The following is a 21,444-nucleotide window of genomic DNA, read 5'->3' as shown; positions in this document are numbered from 1 at the left end:
TTGGCACGCTCGAAAGCAGAAAGCGTACCCCAGGATTTTCACCTGGAAACATTCACAGCTGAAGCAGAAGGTGCACGGCTCAGTGTGACAACACTGCATCCAAGACACAATCCGAAAAGCCAGGGAATATGGTCTCGAGGCAGAGAGGGTCCCACAGGCTTCTCTTGCCCAGCAACATGGGCTCTGCAGAATCTGCTACCCTTCCCTAACGTTTCAATCTATGTTCGAATTTTATGTATGAATTTTATTCCTGTATATATAAAATATGTACATTTTATTTCCCAACATTAAAAGCACTATAAAGCAAAACATACTGACTGCAAATTAATAGCAAGCTATACCACATATACAGTGAGTTATCACACCTCACCTTACAAAACATCACACATGTAACTGATTACTCTCCTCCTCATTGCTTAATAATATATTGAATTTCTAATGTCATAAACTCATTGAAGGAAACACTCCAAACATTTTTTTAAAGCAATCTTAGAAGTATTAACAAAAAGTATGGGATCATTTCCACAAATTAAAAAAGGCATCTAGAGAGACACTGGAGTAATTTTGCAATCAAAATACTTTAGACTATGGAAGAACAAAAGGATTAAAACCACTTCTTAACTTGACCCTCAGAGGTAAATTGCATACTGCTGGATTTTCAAACTTTCAAGTAAAAATAGTTTCTGGAGAATAGAGAAAAGTTTTTTCTACTCAGTTAGTGCTTCAATCAGCCTCTTCAAATAATAAGCAAGAACTAACACACTAGGAAAATACTAGAACCTCAGGGGAACCAGGCTTGTTCTTAAATTGCATTTTATTTAGTAGAAATAATTTCTCCCAGATTAATACCAACAAACATTTGAAAATAATGAAGGATAGCCTCTACAGCTTGGTACCAAGCAGTATGATAAAATGTGACATTGTACTGTGACCAGCATTTGTAGTTAATTTAAAAACTAGTTTAAACTAATGCAGTCCAAAGTACTATGTATGTTTTCTGGATGCCAGCACAGCTTACAAGATGTGGTTTCAATAACATGGAAACCTCCCGGAGATACTGAAGATCTTCCAAATTTCATGGCCCATCAAAAATCTATACAATAATGAGGACAAAGTACGTTAAGTTAAGACCAGCTGCCAACAGAGGCACTAGGTTAGGTTGTTTCTCTAAAACCTACTCCCCCTTCTTACCTTAGTTAATAGCCTTTCAGGAGTTTCAGGACGCACATATGGGAAGAATAGAAAGAGGTTCCTCTACTTGGAAAGGAAGTAAGCACAGATACTTATGATACTTGCTTGGAAAATCTGATTAATTATTTTTCCATGGGCATTGCTTCTTCTTAATTTAAGATCTTTTCTTATTAATAATTTATATAATCACGGTGACTCTCAAATTCTGTTTTTTATTACACTTTCCAAAATAATAAAACTGGTGCTCCAGGTTTAAGATGCCAATATTGCAAAGAATGCAAGCTTGCATGTGACCAAGACTGTTACAGCAAAACAAAATTCACAAATTGTTATGTAAAAAACCAAATGGTCCCTTTTTTCTTTTTCTTTTTTTAATACACAGTGCTCATTTAGAAAGTATAACAAAGCCCCTTGAGACAAGATATTACCTGAGTAGATGAAAATCCCCCAAGGTGATTTCTTTGCTGACTTAACCATTTCATAACAGGGATCCCCTCTGCTATTCTGTCTTGATGAAAGTGCGAGAGCAGAGCATATGCTGCAAGTTCAATATCGATGGACCGTGGCTGCCATGAGTCAGAAATTTCAGAAGCAGGTGTTATCCAGAAACGAAATTCTCCTGCAGAAGGAACCAATAATAACCTCAGATCCAGCAACTGAAGTCTTGGGACTTTTGGGAAAGACCTAAGGGAAACCTCTTAATTAATGCTTATATATGGGATCTAGCAAGGTTCTTAAAACTGTGTTAATGTTCAGGCACATGTCCCACGAAGGACTGACTCAAGCACTTCTTCAGCAGCAGCTGAATCTAGATACAAAAAGAAGCTCGAGTCCAAACAGTCACCGACATTGATTTCATTGAACTTTACATTGATCCTTTTTTTTGTCAGCCTGAAGTGCTCACATAAAGAAACCCTTGTGAAAGGGCCACGTCATTGCTGCGGGGCTCCTTTCTCTTCAGGACTTGGGAAGGAACCTCAGTCAGCACAGCTGCTCACTGGGCTCGTTCATGAGTGAAGCCTTCCAAAACAGTGACCTCCCTTCCCAGAAGGACTGACCAAAAGGCCTGACTCAGGAGACACAGAGGGACACCCAGGCAGTTCTGCTTCTACTCTGCAACATTAATTCCTTAGGATTTTCAAGAGGACAGTTACTATTTTGAGCCAAAAACTCCCATTTCTTATACTCCATATGGCCTGTTCTTCCCTCAAAACAGGGAGCAAAATTCAGTCGTGCTCAACTCGGAAGAGGTTAAACATAATGTGATGATGGGTCCCCACAGAAAATGCAACAGACCTCTGAATTGTCTTACAGAAAGTCCAATCCTTCAACTCTTCATTCTGATACTGATTTTAACTAATTGCCTCCCTATACCTTCCTGGTCTATCCAAACCACTTTGGAAAAGCTGATCTCATCCGTCTGTCTTTAACCAGGCTGATCTTACAAACGCACGTACTAGCACAGGACAACTGACAAGTAATGTTCTTCAATAGCACCATGGTATTTCCATCAGGAACACAGCACTGAGACTGAAAGGACTGACTTTGTTGGGAATTGTCATTCAGTTATGGATGCTTCTCATTAAGGCTGTCTTGGTAGTTCTTATATTATTCTCTATGTCATACTCAAAACAGATCTGAATTCAGAATGATTCTCTTAATCTCTAAGCCTATAGGCAGCTGTAGATAATACGATAGGTATTTGAAAATTTGACAAAAATCCATCTATACAACTGTACAAGATAGTTGTTCAATACCTTGGTGTTCTGCTCTCTGGTTCAGCATATTCAGTGCTTCCTTTGCTTTTGCACTTTTTGCCCAGGACAAAGCATATGTCACTAGTGCCAAAGTGTAATTATTCAAAATGCCTTCTTCTAATTTATCTTCTAGAAAGTTTGTAGCACTCTTGATGACATAAGCATTCTGGAAATGAAGATCATAATGAAGAATGTACATGAATAAAATATTTATTGAAATACTATAATTTCAAAAAATTTGTACAGAAACAGAAACACTACTATTACCAAAGAACAACCAAGAAATACTGAAAATCTCTTTCAGAGTCACAGGCACGAACCTCAAAGGCAAGCCTTTTGATCTGGCGCTGTCTTTTATGAACATGAGTAATCCCAATGAAATCAACTGGAATGACTTAACATCTCTGAGGACAGTTCCCTCCATAAATTTCTTTGCAAATTCTTGGACTAAAGCCATGACAATATTCTCGTTAAAAGCAACGGCCTTTAGATTTTGCAGAGGCACATAAAATTGAAGGGCCTAACAGCACAACTTTGTATTGTCTCAGGTAAATAAACCAAAGTACAGGGAAGTTTAACAAAATCAGGTTAAATTTTGTCTCTGTTCAGATGTCCCTCTGTTTCCTTAAACTACCAAGTGCCAGGCAGTATGACAATTTATGAAGTGTCCCAGTAACTATGAATCCTATTTATGAAATCCATTACCTGTTTATCTGCAAAGCCTAGGAGGGATGACATGACGTAAGCTGTGAGAGTGACTGGATTATTGGTGCCTCCTTGAAGATCACTGTGTAACACCTTCCCAGGCTCACTAAATTCTCCATTTAATTTCTGATGCCGGACAATCCATTTAGCTGTATCCATGAGTACATTTTGGTCAATATCTATGAATGGACGAGCTTGAAGGAAACATCTTAATACAAAAGCTGATAACCTTGGGGAAAAGGTTAACCAAATATGACAAAATTAGCAACGTATTGCAGCTGCTTCAGTTTAAGATTATGCGATATTGAGATGCGTAAGGTGTTCTACACACATCTTCCATGCACAGAAGAAAATCCATGCCTCACCCAGACAAGCAAGTAGACAAAGTTTAATACTAAAGATCACTCCTTCTGCAGACATTAAGTTTCAGAAATAAACGCAGAGTATACACTCCAAGTCTGCCAGCACATGTATATTTCTGTTCAAATGTTACTCTCCCACCTTCTGCTGCTAAAGTGGCAAAAATCATAGTTTACAAAGTAAGGCAGTTATGAGTGTGATGTTAGTTATCACAGTTATCCCTGTAATGATATAATTGGAACATCTTTTGTTGTTTTATTCGTTAATAATCAAAAATTCTGCTTTGTCTCCCTTCTTCCCCAAGCATGCATTCATGTAACCTGTCACTGCACTATTTACGTACCAGAGTTGCCAGTCCAGATAAATTATCTTCATTTTCCAACCCATCAATACTGAGTCTAAGGCAAATCCTGCTGATGTCAATGAAAGATGCTCACCGGCTCCAGAAGGAGTGACTCAGTGTCACAGTAACTAGTACGGTTCTATTTAAAGTCAGCAACATGTACCGAAATATATATTTAAACTAACAGAACACAGATTAGCTGAACGAAGTGCTGGAGGGAAGGGATGCCAACCAGAGGGCATCCTTGACAGGCTTGAGAGGTGGGCCCATGCCAACCTCATGAAGTTCAACAAGGCCAAGTGCAAGGTCCTGCACCTGGGTCAGGACAATCCCAAGCACAGATACAGGCTGGGAGGGGAATGGGTTGAGAGCGGTCCTGAAAAGAAGGACTTGGGGGTGCTGGTTGATGAGAAGCTCAAGATGACCCAGCAGTGGGGGCTTGCAGCCCAGAAATGAACCGTGTCCTGGGGCATCACCAGCAGCATGAGCAGCAGGTGGAGGGAGGTGATTCTCCCCCTCTCCTCTGCTCTCCTGAGACCCCCCTGCAGTGTACATCCAGCTCTGGGGCCCCCAACACAAGAAGGACATGGACCTGTTGGAGAGAGTCCAGAGGAGAGCCACAAAGATGGTCAGAGGGCTGGAGCACCTCCCCTATGAGGACAGGCTGAGAGAGTTGGGGTTGTTCAGCCTGGAGAAGAGAAGGCTCCGGGGAGACCTTAGAGCAGCTTCCAGTACCTGAAGGGGGCTACAGGAGAGATGGGGAGGGACTCTTAATCAGGGAGTGTAGTGATAGGACTAGAGGTATTGGTTTTAAGTTGAAAGAGGATAGATTTAGACTAGATATTAGGAAGAAATGTTTTCCTGTGCAGTTGGTGAGGCAGTGGCCCAGGTTGCCCAGAGAAGCTATGGATGCCCCATCCCTGGAAGGGTTCAAGGCCAGGCTGGATGAGGCTTTGGGCAACCTGGGCTAGTGGAGGGTGTCCCTGCCCATAGCAGGGGGGTTGGAACTGGATGATCTTTAAGGTCCCTTCCAACCGAAACCATTTTATGATTCTATGATTCTCTGAAATTGTCTCTATTATCTATCTAGCTTCCACTACTATGTTCACTATGCTTCTCAAGGTGAAATTCAGCACTGAAAAGGCTTTTTCATCTGTATTTACAGTCTCAAAAAAGGAGGTACATGAGAGGTGAGCAGGACATATTTTTCCACTAGTAGCTCTGTTCACCCCCTAGGAAATGCCTCTGTCTTCAGCCTCCAGTATGGAGAGAACAGAAAATCTGTTTGAAGCAATGATGATGACATAGCCTTAGATGGTTTCAGTCAACTGCAAGAATAAGTCATTTAATTATTATTCTTCATTCCTTTGAGAAAAAGCAACAGAAAAACTTTCAGACCAAGCTGTTCTCCTGGCTAAAATAATCCATCATTCATCTTTCGCAAAATTAAAAAGCCTTGCCCTAATAATGGCTTTGACAGCATGTCATCCAGCAGAATGGCCTTAAAGTTGGCCTAAGAACCTAACAAAAACTAGGCAGAAGGATAATATAGCTGGAAATTTTTACCAGCCTCACAAAATATTTTAGTTACAGGGAAAATATCTAAAATACTCAAATTCCACAGTGAATCTGGCAGAACTACTTACCATGTGCTCCCAGAGGGATCTTCATTTCCAAAGGCACTAAAAGAGCCATCATCCCTCTGGAAAAGCAGCTCTCTCTGGTAGCCTGAAGTGGAAAAGCAGAGACAGGTATTGAACACATTCCTCTCACGTGGGTTCCAACACAAATTTTTTGCTGACATGAAGCGAGGCACTTTCTAAGTCTCAAAAGGGCAGAACTTGAGCTCGTATTGCATAAAATATCTCCCAAACATGTAGGAAAGCAAACAACTGCACAGAAGAGGATGAGAAAGCAGGCAGCTGTAACACAAAGGATCCATCTACAAAAGCAGAACCAGAAGGTCCTGCTCATCTGCCACCCACACATGACAGTGGGGTGCAGAGAGACGTGCCCCTGCATAGCTCAGCGGCTCCAGGAGCACAGCAGCGAGCGCAGAGCAGAGCAGCAGCTATCGTTCAGTGCTTTCTCGCTTTGGGGAGCTGGAGTTGCGTACCTTCAGCAGCTCTCTATCTTTCCAGCAGAAGTAAGGACAAGAAAAAACAAAGTATTTTCCAACTGGAAGGGCAAGGTTACAGTAAAGCTACAAATGCTGCTAAAAAACAGACGCTTTCAGCAACTTGCTTTTGCCAAAGCAAAAGGATGAGCTATCAGAAAAAGCATGCTGGAAGAGGCTGCTCTGAAATGAGGAGAAAATTTCAAAAGACCTAAAGATCCTGAAATCTTGAGAAGGATCCATTTAAAATGTATCCAAAGATTTTTCAGTATCCAGAACAAGGGCAGATTTCTCATGATTGCTGATCATCTATAATAAAAAAGCCCCCAGGGTTCACTAGCTGCTCACGACCACCAGCAGCATTCGTACTCAACAGCTGACTTGAGGGCAGAACCAATGTTCGTTAACGGTAGTAATGAAAAACTTCCTATGGCATGCTGCTCACTGCAGTTTCTGATATCTAAAGCCTTCCTTCCCTTCCATTTTGCTTGCCATTTGTGTATTCAGAACAATAACCTATCTATTTATAGCATTTCAGAAGACTCCTTTGCCTCCACCTTGTCTTTTCCTTGGCTTTACTATTTTGGTTATTATAATTAAGAAAGTATATTCATTAGTCTAACACCTGACAGATACAGACACAACACTGAACCAGCCAGGCAGAAAGAAAACTTTCAGGCAACCATTACTAAGACCTACACGAATGAATGTACAAATACACCCCGTGAGGTCCATCCAGCTACAACCATTCCCCTGCAAAGCGTTCCTTGCTTGCACTGACAAAGGACTAATCACTCACTCACATACTATCCTGAACACAGACACACAGTGAGTGAGCCAAAGCCTTAATTACTGAGGAACAAATGGCCCCTCAATCTAAGTTACAGTGTAAGAAGAAATCCTACTCAGGGTCTCTCTACAACAGAAGAGATATAAAGATGTAAATCTGAACTGCTACGTTACACCAGTGCAACCTCCCATATCAGCTCTGATCCCAGCAGCACCAGGTTCAGCTTTTGTCTCTTTGAAGAGTTTGAAATTACAATTTCCACCTAAACATAGGGGGGTTTAGAAGTATTTAGCACAATGACAGTGATTAATTACATGATTGAAACTGGCCAATCTTTCCCATACAGACAAATCTGTCATCTCAGTTAACGATCTCGAAGAGTCAAGCACTCTTGAGTGAGAGGAAAAAAGACGGAATGCGTGGCATTTCTCACCAGGGAAAACAGAAGACACTGTCAAAGTTTATGCCTCAAAATAACATGCTATAAGGAACACAAATATATGTATATATACAAAAAGATTGGTTCCTCTTCAAAAGTATCTGACTGCAAGGCCTCAAAAATGAGGTGGTCTGCTTCTCTGCAGAACAGGCAATAAACAGCAGTAAGTATTATAATCACCATCCTGCTCGTAGTGTAAAGCACTAAATTAAGACCAACAGCCTGCTTAACAAAGACTGCTGAGCAGTCCTTACACAGGGATAAACTGGTCTCAGAATTTAAGATTGGGAGGGACCATAAAAATTAGCAGAACCAGAGGGAGGAGGGAGCAATCACTCAGCTATTTCCTCCAGGCTGCTTGCTCTCTTCTCAACGCCAGCCCCACTGCAGTCATGCCAGAGTCTCCAAACACACCCCGCACAGGGAAGCCTGCAGAAATGCTGGAACAGGAGACCTGCAGGCTGTGAACCACCACGTTCGTTCCAGCGGACACTCAATCAGACCTGAAAAACGATACTTCAAACGTCAACACGTACAAGAGGAAAGACAAGGAAAAGAAGGATCCCATTACGAAGATGTACACTAGTGCTCCCGGAGGACTGGCTGGAACTCGGGAGATGTAGGCTGAGTGAGGCTGAAGGAGAAGTGCATCAGCATGGAAAGGACTTCAGAAACACACGAAAGACTAAAAGGTCTCACATTTGAAACAGCTTGGAAAAACTGCTCAAACTTGTTGCTGGCTTTGGGTCAAGCACCAAAGTTTTCAGACCAATCAGGATTTTTTTTTTTTTATTTCTGAAGAAGTGATTTCAAGATGGGATCTGTCATTCCCACAGCCGAAGGAATTTTTTTAAAAGGCAACTCTCCTTTTGCTTTGCCTTTTTTCTAGGTAAATAAAAACTGCCAAAAGAAAGATCACATAGCAGTCTCTGCTAGCTATATGATCCCTTCTTCTCACAAGAATTTAGCCTTAAAATTAATTATATTTACTTCAGATTATGAGGTCACTTTTTCAAATATTTAGTGAATTCTGACATGTGAAATAAAGTCTGTTTTAAACTAAACTTCATTATGATCCTTTCAAAAACTGAGCTTGTAAAAGTTATATCTAACTTATATAACTAACTTCAATAATACATTTTTAAAAAATCAGGGCAACAACTGAAACCAATTGTTAAAATAAAGTGAAAAAAATAAGTGTTTTTTACCTTGTGGTTCTTGTCTATCTTAGATTTCAGCACACTTACTGTTTTGGCTACTACACTGGTAAAAACATGTATCTAAGTTCAAAACCCTCGGAAGAAGTGAAGTAACACAATGCTTTGTATATACTGACTCTTAATCCTATAATTTTCACTTGCTTTGAAATAACTTTAATAATTCTGTTACTGGAAAAGTTCAGAAACTTATGGTAGCACAACTCAGGCTTCAAAGAGTGGTAGATTGCTTACAAAGTTCAGAGTAGCTGTTTACATCTCTTTCCCCCCACCCTTACTTTTCAACGAAACCATGTATCAGGAAGGGGTTTAAAAAAATCATTTAACTGCTTTTGACAGAAAATTGGGATCTTGATGAAAGGAAAATTTATTCTGAGCTGTGCCTTTTCCAAGGGAAATGTCAACAACTTTAAAAAAATATCAATCACCAAAAAAAATGTTAAAGACTTACAAAGGGTAACCAAAATTTGAAAATGTCATCATGGTGCCTTAGCAAGGGCGTAGCTCACACGAGGACGGTCTCACTCCTCCCTCTGCACCAGGATCTCAGCATGCAGACTGACGTGTGGCCAGCGCGGCACATCACAGTCAGACACTGTCTGATCCCAAAGGCACAGAGAAGCACAGTGCAGCTATGTTCTCCGCACTTTGTGATGCCCTGGAGTATTTCCTGATTAAAGTATGCAACAATTTCCAACTGACATTTTCCAGCTTTTGATTCCTGGCAAAGAGCTCACTTCTGACCAAGTCTAAAACTTGGGTGGGCGAAAGCCAGCCACCAGAGCAAACACCACTCCTGGAGCTGCACGAGAACACGGCAGCACAGGGGTGGTGTCACCAAAGACAGACAGACACACACGTGGGATGAATACGTCTCACTCTGCCCACGGACCAATTTCCAACCTCTGTGCCGCAAGCAGAGGTCAGGAATGTTTGCTCACACACGGTTTTATCAAAGGAGAGATAACAACCACCTAGGAAATCCACATGAATTACCTTCTAAAATATGTTTTTCATCTGCAAAAAAATAAATTATATAAAAACAACATGTTTGTCCTGACTAAACTTGCCCTTGAAAACAAAATCGTTTGCTCTTTAATTCTGTCAAGGAAAAGAAAGAGAAGATGGGCTTTCCTTCCAGTTCTCATGGCACCAGCAGAGCAGTATCTCAAATATCAGTATGCAGAGTCACAGATATATTTTCACTAGTAAGAGTTCTTAAAAATCTAACATCTTTCTTTTAAGCATACAGACCTTTTCTCATAAATGACACAGCTTTTGATTTAATATCCTCTCTCAGCTGCCTGGTTTTAGTCAGGTATTGCAAAACATAAACATTTGGAGCAAAATTGATCATGTTCTGTTCACCGCAACCATAAGGCATTTTAATCAATGATGACAAACCATCGATAGAAGGCCCAAGTAAATCACCTGAAAGATAAAATTTAATGAAAATAAAGTAAAGCTTATTGCAAATAAATGCATACCTTACACATAAAGGGTGGCATCACATAAACTGGGAGAAAATACGATATATTAGGAACACTTGTACTAAACACCACTAATCAGGCAGAAAAGATACTTTATCTTCTGATCAGCTTTGTGCCCACTGACCCATCTCCCCACAGACCCTCCCACCTACAGAGTAATTTCAAACAGCCACCATTAAAAAAAAAAAAAAAAAGATATAAAAGATATTTAATCCAGGAAAATATTTCAGTAATGGTAGATATTTGAAACTTCCTGTATTTCCTCTCTCACCCACAGTTATCAAAGCCTAGGTGTCCCAAGAAACAACAGTCAGGTTTTGGGTTTTATTATGCACACAAGCAGAATTAAAACAGGATACCAGAAACTTTGCAGGATTTTCCTTATCAAAATCTGACTCCCTCTCTAACTCTGAAAATGGATAGTAATACCATAATATCACAAATTAAATAAATTAAAGGAACAACACACTACATCCATAAGGTGTGGATGCTATGCTTAGCCTAATCCATGATGGTAAATTGTTTTGAATAAATTATTCTACCTATTCATAGACCAATTCAATAAAAATTAATGCAGTTCCCTAAAAAAAGATAAAGCAACAGCCATACTGGGCAAAATCTTGTAAGGGTCCTTCTGCAGAGGCTCTGATAGAATCTCTGGCAAGTCCTGCCAGGGCAGCTCAGGTTACTACACACCAGCCTCCCTGCTCCACTCGACAAGAGGTTACTGCTTCTAGTTACTACTGGCAACTGCTCTGTTCTTTAAAAAGCACACACGCTTGCAGTGCAGAAAATGCTGGATTATGGACACATATATATTAGACAGTTCACCAAAAGCCCAGCAGGCAAAAAACTATTTAAAAACCAAATACAGCTGACCAGCAATAAAGATGGAAACAGACCAAGATAATCCTTACCAACAGCAGTGACCTGCACTCTCTCACTTCCACTTACAACATCAGACGGAAAAGTGAAATCCAAAGTTTTTGACACTGTTTGTGCTTTATTCCCAGTCAAATCCAAAAGGACTGTCTCAGAATACGTCTGTTCCAATCCTTCAGCCTACCAAAATGAAGACAGTATTAGCATAATCCCCAACAGTTCTTTGCTTTTAAGACAGCAGCTGTATGCTTACTCTGCTGAGAGATCTCAAACACTGTCAGATGTTCTGTGCTGCTTGCTAACACATCAAGAACCTGAGCTATTGGCCTCTCCACACTGACAATAAAAGTTTTTTCTTATAAAGACCTACCTCCACTATCTGCTTCTCAAGACTACGTGTTAATTGCAAAAATACACCCACAAAGTCAACGAGAGCATCTCTGATTCCAGCAGGCTCACACGCCAAGGCCAGCGTGGTCCTTTTCACGCTGTCTGCAATCCCACAGCCTGTCATACAAGGACTTAAACTGAAGTTAGGTATGTGCACGTAAAGATTTTATTTCCTCATGCATACAAAAGCCCTTGAGAAACATTGTCCCTGAAACAGAGAAAATAAACGGGTTTCTTTGCTCAGCCTATACCTTAGTCTAACGGGCCTTTATTCTCTTCTGCACAACTGAACTTCATCAGAAAGGGCAGCAAGTGGCTCCTCCTGAAAGCAGCACATAGCCCTGCAGGATAGTGGTTTTCAGCAGCCCAGGGAGAGGCTGAGAGCTGGCCCCGCTCAGCCCGGCAGAGAGCAGGCAAGGCTCAGGGGATCTCATCACTGTGGACAAATACCGGACAGGAGGGTGTAAGGAAGACAGAGCCAGGCTCTTCTTGGTGGCAATGCACACAGATTGAAATAAAGGGATTTCCTTTTAAACATAAAAAAATGCTTTGTTAACCATGGGGGTATTCAAACACTGGAATAAGCTGCCCAGAGAGGCTGTGAACTCCCTGTCCTTGGGGATATTAAAAAGCCGACTGTACATGGTTCTGAGCATCCTGCTGTAGCTGATCCTGTCCTGAGCGGGAAGGTTAGACTACTCCCTTCCAACCTCAACCATTCTCTGACTCTATGCTCTTCAGTATTTATTTTAGTATGAGATGTACAAGCGTCTACCACCTTCCACTGAAATGGAGCCTAACATGAATCAGACTTAGATGTTCAAAGCTAGGCAAGTCTTACCAGTTTCTGGTTTATCAGAAAGTCTAGAGGCTGAATTCCCACCACTAGCAAAATACAGAAATGTTGATATAAAATAGGCTTTGAATTACAGGCAGATGTATGGCAAAACTGATTGCACTTATCCATAACACAGTTATTCCTTCCACTCTCCACAGATATTAAGCTAGCTGTAGCACCAGTAGAACAGACCTGTGTGTTCATTCCTGGAAGGGAATCTGAAGAATTTAAAAGGAGGACTTCTTTTAAATGAAGTGTTTTCTACTTAGAGCCACCTGATTCGAAACCAACCTTACAGAGCAAGAGGCAGACAAATAAAATGGTTTGCCTTTTTGCTGTGCTCTGTTGTCTGTTTTAGGGACCAATTTATTTCAGGAAGAAGCCAAACTGCAAACTGTTTACCTTGACTAAAACTTTTTGGATGACAGCGTCAGAAGCAGTAGACGATATTGCTGTCACTTTGATGGGAATCTCCCCCAGTTGTTTCGGCTTGATTGGGAATTGAACAGTTTTCCCATCTTCACTTGGCACAGATACAGACTGTTGATTTTGTGTGGCGTTTATTTCATTGGATGTTAAAATAATTTCAAAAGCATCGTTCACATCCAGGATCACAGTAACCTGTGAAATACCATTTGCAATACAACGTGTTAATTTTGACAAATTGCTTTCATAAGCTGTCACGTTTTCTGTGTATAAATAGCTGTATGATCTGCTCATTGAATAAAACATTAAAGTTCTCAGAAGAGAAAGATGTGGTATCCACCAGTGATGAAAACCCTGCGGTGTCCAGCAGCATTCAAGTACAAAGAGACTTATTTTACCTCAGCTTCTTCTTTCAAATAATTAAAGATGTTCACTTCCGAAATGAACTCCTCTCCTCTAATGACAGAGTATGGAAGGTTCAAGAAAATGAAGAAAGGTTGAAAAGCTTCTAGCTGAAAAACAAAATCAGCAGTGAACCCCTGCAATCAGACACCAGCAAGAAGATGACTACACAACATGCCTTCTTGTCACTTTTAAATTCAGATGACAGAGTATGTTTATTTGTACTCTTCAGTTTAAAAAAAAAAGTATTACTGCAGGACTGAAGCAGAAGCCAAAGATGTTTCTGGTCATTAGCACCTTTGTGGGAACCCAGCAGCACCATTCAGATGAGAGCTGCTGACAGCTTTCACACAGCAAGTTCCCACAGAGGCACCTGAACCAGGACTAAGGTCTATCATCTGGCAAGTTTGGAAGATGCAATCTGTCCTGAGATCTCATTAGGGTAACTGTGATCTGTTTCGAGTGCCCAAGTAATGGAGGATTAAGAATCTGTCAGTTTCCACGTCAATACAGAAACGCATGGTGGAATATAAAATAACTAACTCTCACAAATTCAGTAATTCACCAACACCTTAGAATGATTAATCTTTGCCTAAATTCTTTACTTATAAGAATACACCTTTTCTTAATTAAAAGAAAAACTGCAGAAATATACCAGCAAGCAGAGGCTTTTGGATGAAGTCTTGGATCTAAGAAGTCAGTGGCAAGCTCTCACCAAGTTGAAGAGGATCAAAATTTCACTGTTTATGAATATCCGTACAATAAGAATGGCTGAAGCATGATATCCTTTATTATTGAAAGGTCAACTAAAAATTATTTTAATTTGGTTTTCATTAAAAAAATTCTTCCAAGTGTTTTGACTTTCAGATCCAAAAACCCCTCAGCTTTCTTGCTAGCTAGCAAATATTCCAACATTTTCTTCTCAAAACTTTGAAAAGTTGTTTGCTAAAGCATTCAGTGTCAAAAACTTCTTTACATATTAGACATTAGAGAAGTCCTGATGCGGAATTTTTGGTTAGTTCTTAGTCGAGGTTTTCCCTATGTACCTATTTTCTTAGTCTTTTTTGTTTATTTTTTCTCTAAAACTCTTGCAATACTAAAGTTTTACACTCACGGATATCCCAGTATATTACAATAAAATACAGCAGGGTAAAATTACGGACACTCCGTGTATAGAAGTCAAATGAAAACAAGATGCAAGGCAGTAAATTACATTAAGCACACAGATGTCACTTATTTATTTTCACATTTGAGTTTTCATGCATTTCTTTTATTTGCCTCTCTGTATGGTACTGATTAACATGTTTCAGCCATATGGAACTCTAAGCGCAATCTAAACATCCCAACGAGGGTGAAGCACTGAACAGTGCATGTGGGTGATTATAGTTAAATAATCATCTCAACATCTGTTCTACTTACAGCCTTCTCAAATTTGAGGATGAGAGGCCAAGTATATATTTTCATACAGTTTGAATCAGAAAACTATTCCTCTTTCTGGCCCATCTCTGCCAAGCCAAGAGAAAGAAACAAGAATCATGATTCCAGTCTCAAAGGAGACTTAACCACAAAATCCAGATCAGGCTCCAAATTCTGTGGTGGAGTTATGATCAGGATGCTTAAAGCACATGCTCTGTGTCTGGTGTAGTGGCCAACTATGAAATCTGGACCAAGATCTCAGTTTGGATCCCAAAAGTTGCTCTGCCCCCAAGAATTGGAGAGCATGAGAACGTAAACGGGCAAATGGCTGTCTCCAAGCTGTGCCTGCACCAGCCCCGCCATCAAGCTGGAAATCTATGACCCAGTACTGCCCAGTTTCAACCTTCCTAACCTTGGTCACTGAAGTGGAGTTGTCTCAGTTAGGAACATAGTTTCTCGAGGATCTTTACATAATGAATATAAGGAGATAACTACCTTCAGAGGATTATTCGATGTATATAAAATACTAGATAAATGAGACTCTGAAAAGCAATTCCCACCTACAACAGGCTCAATAAGCAGCTGTTTCCCTGAACACAGAGCGAGCCCAGGACAACCGCACTTGTACACTGGGAATCTCAGCTTAGAGATCTAACCTGAGGAGTGCTGAAGTTAGCTTAAATTGCTAAACTCCTTGAACACCTGGAAGCACAAAAAAAGCTTCAGGAGACAGGAACTTAGCAGCAAGAAGAATCTTATCCCACCAATGGCTCTCAGCGTCCACTCTGCTCCTCAAGCTAAGCTACCCAAAAAGTAGCACCTATGTTTAGTCCAGGACTGACTTTGACAATTAAATGAAAGTGAGGCCAGAATTTAGCCTTTAAGCAATTCTCCCGTCCTGCCTCCTGGGGTTAAGTGTTAGAGGAGCAGTGCAGTGCCATGATCTTTCCAGCAGACAACTCGCCTCTCCCATCCCAGCCACCTCTCCCCAGCTAGTCTGTGCAAACCTCCTTGAACGCACCATCCACTCATGGAAAGCCCTCTTGTCAGAGCCAAGAAAACATGGAAATATGCTGTCCTCAGGCAGCTATTTCCTCTTTCTGCACATGAAGATTCTGAAAGTGCTCTAACAAAACATGTGCTCCAACAAAATAGGCACCCAAGTATCGGTGTAATGTCTGAGATATTTACATGAGCAGGAAGTGGGGGCAGGTGGAGTATCAGGTATGTCCTCAGTGATGATGGTGTTTTACAGTTTGCATACACACAGCCTCTCAATCACTTTATCAGCATAAGAAGGTGGCTTCTGTTAGAACTGAAATACAGCCTCCAGCAACAACCCACAGTGCTACCAGAGTTTAAAGGAGAACTGTCTATTGCCATGGTACCTCCACCGGCGTTGTCACTCCAAGCCCACTGTTTTCAGACATCACAAAAGCACTGGCTACCCAGGATGTGATCGTATCCGGTACAATGACTTCCATTGTGGTGTCTGTGTCAGATCTGATGGCAGAAGGGGACAGCAGACTTTCAAAAGCATCCATTTACAGACACCAGTAAATGAACACAAATGTTTAAAATGCATCAAAGTTAAGTCCAAACTCCAGGCAGGAGAAGCTGCTGATTATCTGCTTTTCTTTGCCTAATCATTTAGAAATATTTGTGATGGGATCAAAATTATTTTTAAAAGTTTAAATTATTTTAAATTACATTAATGTAAGGTGATTACATTGAATCACACTACATATAATTGACTTTTACAGGTCCTTTAAAACAATCCCAGAGGACAGCTGCTTCCCAAACTTCTCGGTTTGAGAAAGAGCACTTCTCAGTGAAAGAACACAAGATTCGTGCTTCACGACACAGGTCAGCTTTCACCACCACTTGACAGTTTGAGTTGCTCATTGAACCAGGTGCAGACAGGAACAGATTTCCCTTTCTGGGCTCATCAGCATCTTCTCATGTCCTGTAGAGAAAAAGACTGGGTCTCCCTATCTGTTATCTCCTCATCTGTAAAAGGAAGAGAGTTTCTTTTGTCTCCAGGATTTTTATCTAGTTTCTGTTGAAATTACAGGGCCTTCAGTCAGGCATTGTCCCACTTTGCGCAGTGGTACACCTCATTTGGTGGGTCTCCAATCTCACTTGTAGCCTCTAGGTGGTAGCAGAATATAAATAATACTACATTTTTAACAGTGTTCTTCAGCACCAGTGCAGAAGGCTGCTAAAACACACAAAATAAAAACAGCACGTGTAAATCAGTTTCCATTTTCTTCTAATTTTATACCTAGTTTTAGTATCAATCCAAAGCCAAGTCTCTGGAAAATTTGTCCTCACATAAAGATTGCTGAAATCAAGAGGTCCATTTCTAGGAATCGACACATCATCAACGAAACCATCCTCTATGGGTATCATTCCACCATCTACAAAATAAAAAATATTGTCCTACCTACAAATATCGAGGTTTAAGAAAAACCAAGTTAATACATTTAAGAAAAGTCAAACTACTACAGTGTTTAGAGTATAATCTATAACTTTGGTACATATGGTAACACTACTCCGTGACATTGGGCATTATTTTTTTTTCTTGCTTGTTTTTTAAGAATAAAAAGTTTCACACAAATTTAAATTTCTACATGGCTTCTCTGGAGTGCTTAGGGAACCGGTGTAATACAGCCACACATGACAAACCTCTGCCACAGATATGAACTGGAACTGCAATCAAACCCCATTCACCCTCAGGCCTCTAATGGGCAGTGTCGCCCAAAACAGCAGCAAAAATGAAGTTTTGAAAATGCTAGTGATATGTGTTTTGTGTGTCTTGAACTTTGGAAAGGGTCATGGTTTACAGGGCTGAATGCAGCCTGTACGCAGTACAGTAAGACGACCCAGTAGGAGCCCTAACCCATGGACCTCCTTCCCCGCTCAGTAAATTAGACTTGGCTACATTTATTTTTATTACTTACAAAGAAAATGTTCCTTATCCTCCTCAAGAATTGCATCAGTTGATACCCAAACGCTGCATTTCTGGATAAAATTTATACAGTATATCTCAATACAGGACATTCAGGACATCGACAGTGCTTATCTATTTTCTTTATCTTTTCCTTCTTTTTGAGAAAATAAAGTAATAATAAAGCAATTAAAGAACTAAAGAAAGTAATATACGGGAATCAATAAAACTGAGATCATCTGAATCTGAATATTGCCTTAATGACCAAAAACTTTTCAAAGGGAAGACAATATCAAGCATAAGCAATCCATATTTACGAAAGTATAAATGTATTTCTTTGCATTCAGAGTATTTACATATTAATAAATTTCACAGTTCAAAACCCATATAAGCCATGAACACAGTACATTATCTACAGTCCCAACCTTTAAAAAGGGCAGTTTCTTCTAGCAAGGGATGTGCAAATCACTAAGTAATAAAAAGCCCCAACTTAGAATTAAAAAAAAAAAAAAGTACCTGAAAGACACCAAAAGAACCTCTGACCAGTGGGAAATACTGTACTGTGCTGTACAAATTGAGCTCATGGAAAACCTAAGACAAGAAAAACAAAATCACCCAAAGAGTGAATACAAACTCACCTTTTTCAGAACTTTCACTGTTGCAGATGCTAATTCATAGGGCTGTACCTCAAGCAGCAGCTTGATTAGCTCTAATGTCAAACGGAAGAGAATCCGCGACAGGATGAAGGGGATTAGGCTGCAATGGTTTCATGATTAATGGAGGAGCGACCTAACCTAAAACAGGAGCCTACAGCCCACTGATATCCTATGGTGCTTAGGCTATGGCATTTGCGCACTTTAGGAATTATCTGTATTGTCAGCTCTTTCAAATGGTTGATGCACCAGAGCTTCTTCAAGCAAAGGGAATTCAAAAAGATGGATTATTTATTCTGCTCTTCAAAAAATGAAATTCTTTCTTTATTTTATATTTTACTAATTTTAAAGAGCATAAAGCACAAATCATTAGGGAGTTTTTTCTCACTTTTTTATCTTTCCTGAAAGAAGAAACGGCCAAGTGTTAACTGAGCAGTTTATCAAATGGAAGAACAACAAGTATTACTCAGAATTAGAAATGCTGGGCCTATTACCTTGTAAGACTCAGTCTTTTCCACTTGTGTTGATAAACTACTTGCAGAAGTAAAAAATATTTGCATAATTAAAGACTAAAAAACCTGCCCAAAGAACATTACTCATTCAGCATATAAACGGTAACATTTCCATAAACATACATCTTTCATACACAAAATAATGAAAACGCTTTTTCCCCATTTACTTACAGAATCTTCTCTTATGTCACTACTTTCTCCTAGAAGCTTTGTACTTTTATCAACAACTGCAAGTCCAACCACAGACCCTGGTTCTGTTGTACTAATTTTAAGGGAGACTCTCTCGGATGGCTTGACCTTATCTTTGCTCCAAGAAATTTTAATCTAGAAAAAATGTGAAAAACAGCACTGATTTAAATTATACAGTGACATTTACAGCACTAACAACCCCAAGGAAGCATTTTCTTAGCTTAATTGGCTATAATTAAGACTATGGATTTGCTTTTCCTATGACCTTTGGGAAAATACTACAGCACTATTTTGCTCTCTTGCTCTCCTAGCTGATCATTTCCTTGGACTGCTGGGAGGTCAGCATCAGAACCCATTGCCATTTCAACCAGATCTGAGTACACAAACGGCAATCTCTTGAGCCACAAGGATACACGGGTTTCTACAGCTGGTGACAGTAAAAGAAACACATTTGCCGTTTATCAATACACAAGCATTTCCAATGCATCCCATCGCCACTGCGTCAGATGACAATGCAGAATGTCTGTTTAAAATGAACTTTTCCCTCATCAAACACCACTCCTGTAGACTTCAGCTCCACACTGAAGTTACCTACATTTAGCTGCCCACGTTTCAGTTTAGCGTTTAAGCTCTCATCATACACAGAATTAAAAGAAATAACAGATAGCCGTTTGGCTCACCACGACGCATAAATCCAAGTAGTGGTGAAGAAAACAGCCCTGCAGACTCCACCGATTATACTGGCTGTGGGTGGAACTGAGTTACATAAACACAGCACTTGGTGCCATTTGAGACGTTCAAAGGTATCCAAGTCACGTCCAGTGGTGCTGCCAGACAGGACACATAACTTACCGTTCTGGTGCAGGCATTGGAGTCCAGGAAGAATAACTTAAAACCACATTCTTCTGGGGCAACCGATTCTCCATAAATTGAGTTTAAATACATAACTCACATACAGACATGAGGCTCAGTTACCTGAAGACACCTGGAACCACTTGAGAGGTCCCACAGCACACTGTCTGACCCTCAGTTCCTATTCCAGGAAGGGATAGCTCTCCCATAGGACGTATGAAACATTCACTTGTACCATGATGACATCCTGAATAACCTGTGGCCTCTTGGGGGACACCAGATGTCTGTGCTTAAGCAACTGAATACTGACCCTTCATGCAAATACATGTATTAAGATGTCTGAATCTACAGCCCCATCAGACCCTTCCTCTGATAAATCTGTGTAGTGGCATCTTCCATGTGCATTCAGTATGAAAATCAGAGAGCAATTTCAAATCCACTAATGTTGACAACATAAAAGGGATTAGCACCATGTGCTTCACTGTAAACTGGCACCAAACTGATTCACGCAGAAAAATGGTTTCTAGGTAAGGACACTGTGGCACTGCAGCTCTGCATATTCGATTTTACCAACTCATTTACAGAAATGAAATGCTAGGCAAGGCTACAAATTAAAGCAAAAGTAGGTTTTCATAGTATTGAATTAATTTCAGTGGCTAGCATTCAAATGAGGAAACTGAAACAGCTTGAAATTTTGAAGCCTTTGAGATCAGTTCTTTCCTTATCATACTTTTTTCCCACTATCCAGTCTTTATAGCATATACAGGAATGCTGATACTAAATTCTTATAATTTATCATCTCAGTTCTTCATCCTCTCTGTATATATACTAGGATCATGGTTTTCATCCATAAACTACATTTAATTAAACTGGTATTTTCAAGATCTGCTACAGAATAAACTGTAGTCTTACTTGTGAACATTGCAATCAGTGGAAAGATTTATTTTTGTTTCCAGAAGGCTGAACCAAATTGCCATGCCTTCCCTGTTAGAAGAATCTTCCTATCTCTACCCTAAAACTCACAGGTTTTAACTAAATTATCTTATTCATTTTCTGTTTGTTTAGATTCTTCACACACGGGTACATAATAACCATAATAAACAAATGTGTGGCTGCAGCTCCCCCACCATCCTGCCTCTCCACTTTTTTGTCCTGTGATAACAACACTCATACCCTGAGTTTGGATAAATCCTGAAGCAAATGGAGAAATACAGCACGCAGGAATAAGACAAACAGCATCCCTGCTGATATCCGGTTATAAGTATTAAAGTTTTCATAGGAGAGAAAGGATTTGTACCCATCATGAGCTCTTGGGTGGTCTCACCTGTAAAAAGCCACAGTGAGGCTTTTATTTGCACACAGAACCAAACCTTGTCCTTTTTAAGTAAGCTGGAAAAATAAATTCATTGCTGCAACAGTAGTTTTCCCACACTTCAAGCTTTTTTGCGTTAAAGCAGGCACGGCCGCACGAAGCACTGGTCACATTCACTGATGACACAGTGTTGTGGGTTAAAGTTAACTTAAAG

The 21,444-nt window shown here is 40.2% G+C and overlaps 1 protein-coding gene across 1 annotated transcript in view; it reads right to left on the bottom strand.

Annotated features, from left to right (window-relative positions):
- Window positions 1-20,011, bottom strand: part of CD109 (CD109 molecule) — a 36,849-nt gene extending 16,838 nt beyond the window's left edge. Inside the window, exons 1-14 of the mRNA XM_010087189.1 lie at window positions 19,919-20,011; window positions 19,049-19,201; window positions 18,229-18,303; window positions 17,726-17,786; window positions 17,047-17,182; window positions 16,151-16,265; window positions 13,343-13,456; window positions 12,921-13,139; window positions 11,326-11,470; window positions 10,173-10,349; window positions 6,003-6,084; window positions 3,654-3,882; window positions 2,949-3,114; window positions 1,620-1,810 (exon numbers count right to left, since the gene is read on the bottom strand). Coding sequence (XP_010085491.1) covers window positions 1,620-1,810; window positions 2,949-3,114; window positions 3,654-3,882; window positions 6,003-6,084; window positions 10,173-10,349; window positions 11,326-11,470; window positions 12,921-13,139; window positions 13,343-13,456; window positions 16,151-16,265; window positions 17,047-17,182; window positions 17,726-17,786; window positions 18,229-18,303; window positions 19,049-19,201; window positions 19,919-20,011 — 1,956 coding nt within the window. The remainder of the gene's footprint in view (window positions 1-1,619; window positions 1,811-2,948; window positions 3,115-3,653; window positions 3,883-6,002; window positions 6,085-10,172; window positions 10,350-11,325; window positions 11,471-12,920; window positions 13,140-13,342; window positions 13,457-16,150; window positions 16,266-17,046; window positions 17,183-17,725; window positions 17,787-18,228; window positions 18,304-19,048; window positions 19,202-19,918) is intronic.
- Between the last annotated feature and the right edge of the window lie 1,433 nt (window positions 20,012-21,444).

Source organism: Pterocles gutturalis, unplaced genomic scaffold (assembly GCF_000699245.1).
Source record: "Pterocles gutturalis isolate BGI_N339 unplaced genomic scaffold, ASM69924v1 scaffold50496, whole genome shotgun sequence".
Classification (NCBI taxonomy): domain Eukaryota; kingdom Metazoa; phylum Chordata; class Aves; order Pterocliformes; family Pteroclidae; genus Pterocles; species Pterocles gutturalis.
The sequence above is the reverse complement of the archived record's forward strand: the minus strand, read 5'-3'. Positions and strand labels throughout refer to the sequence as shown.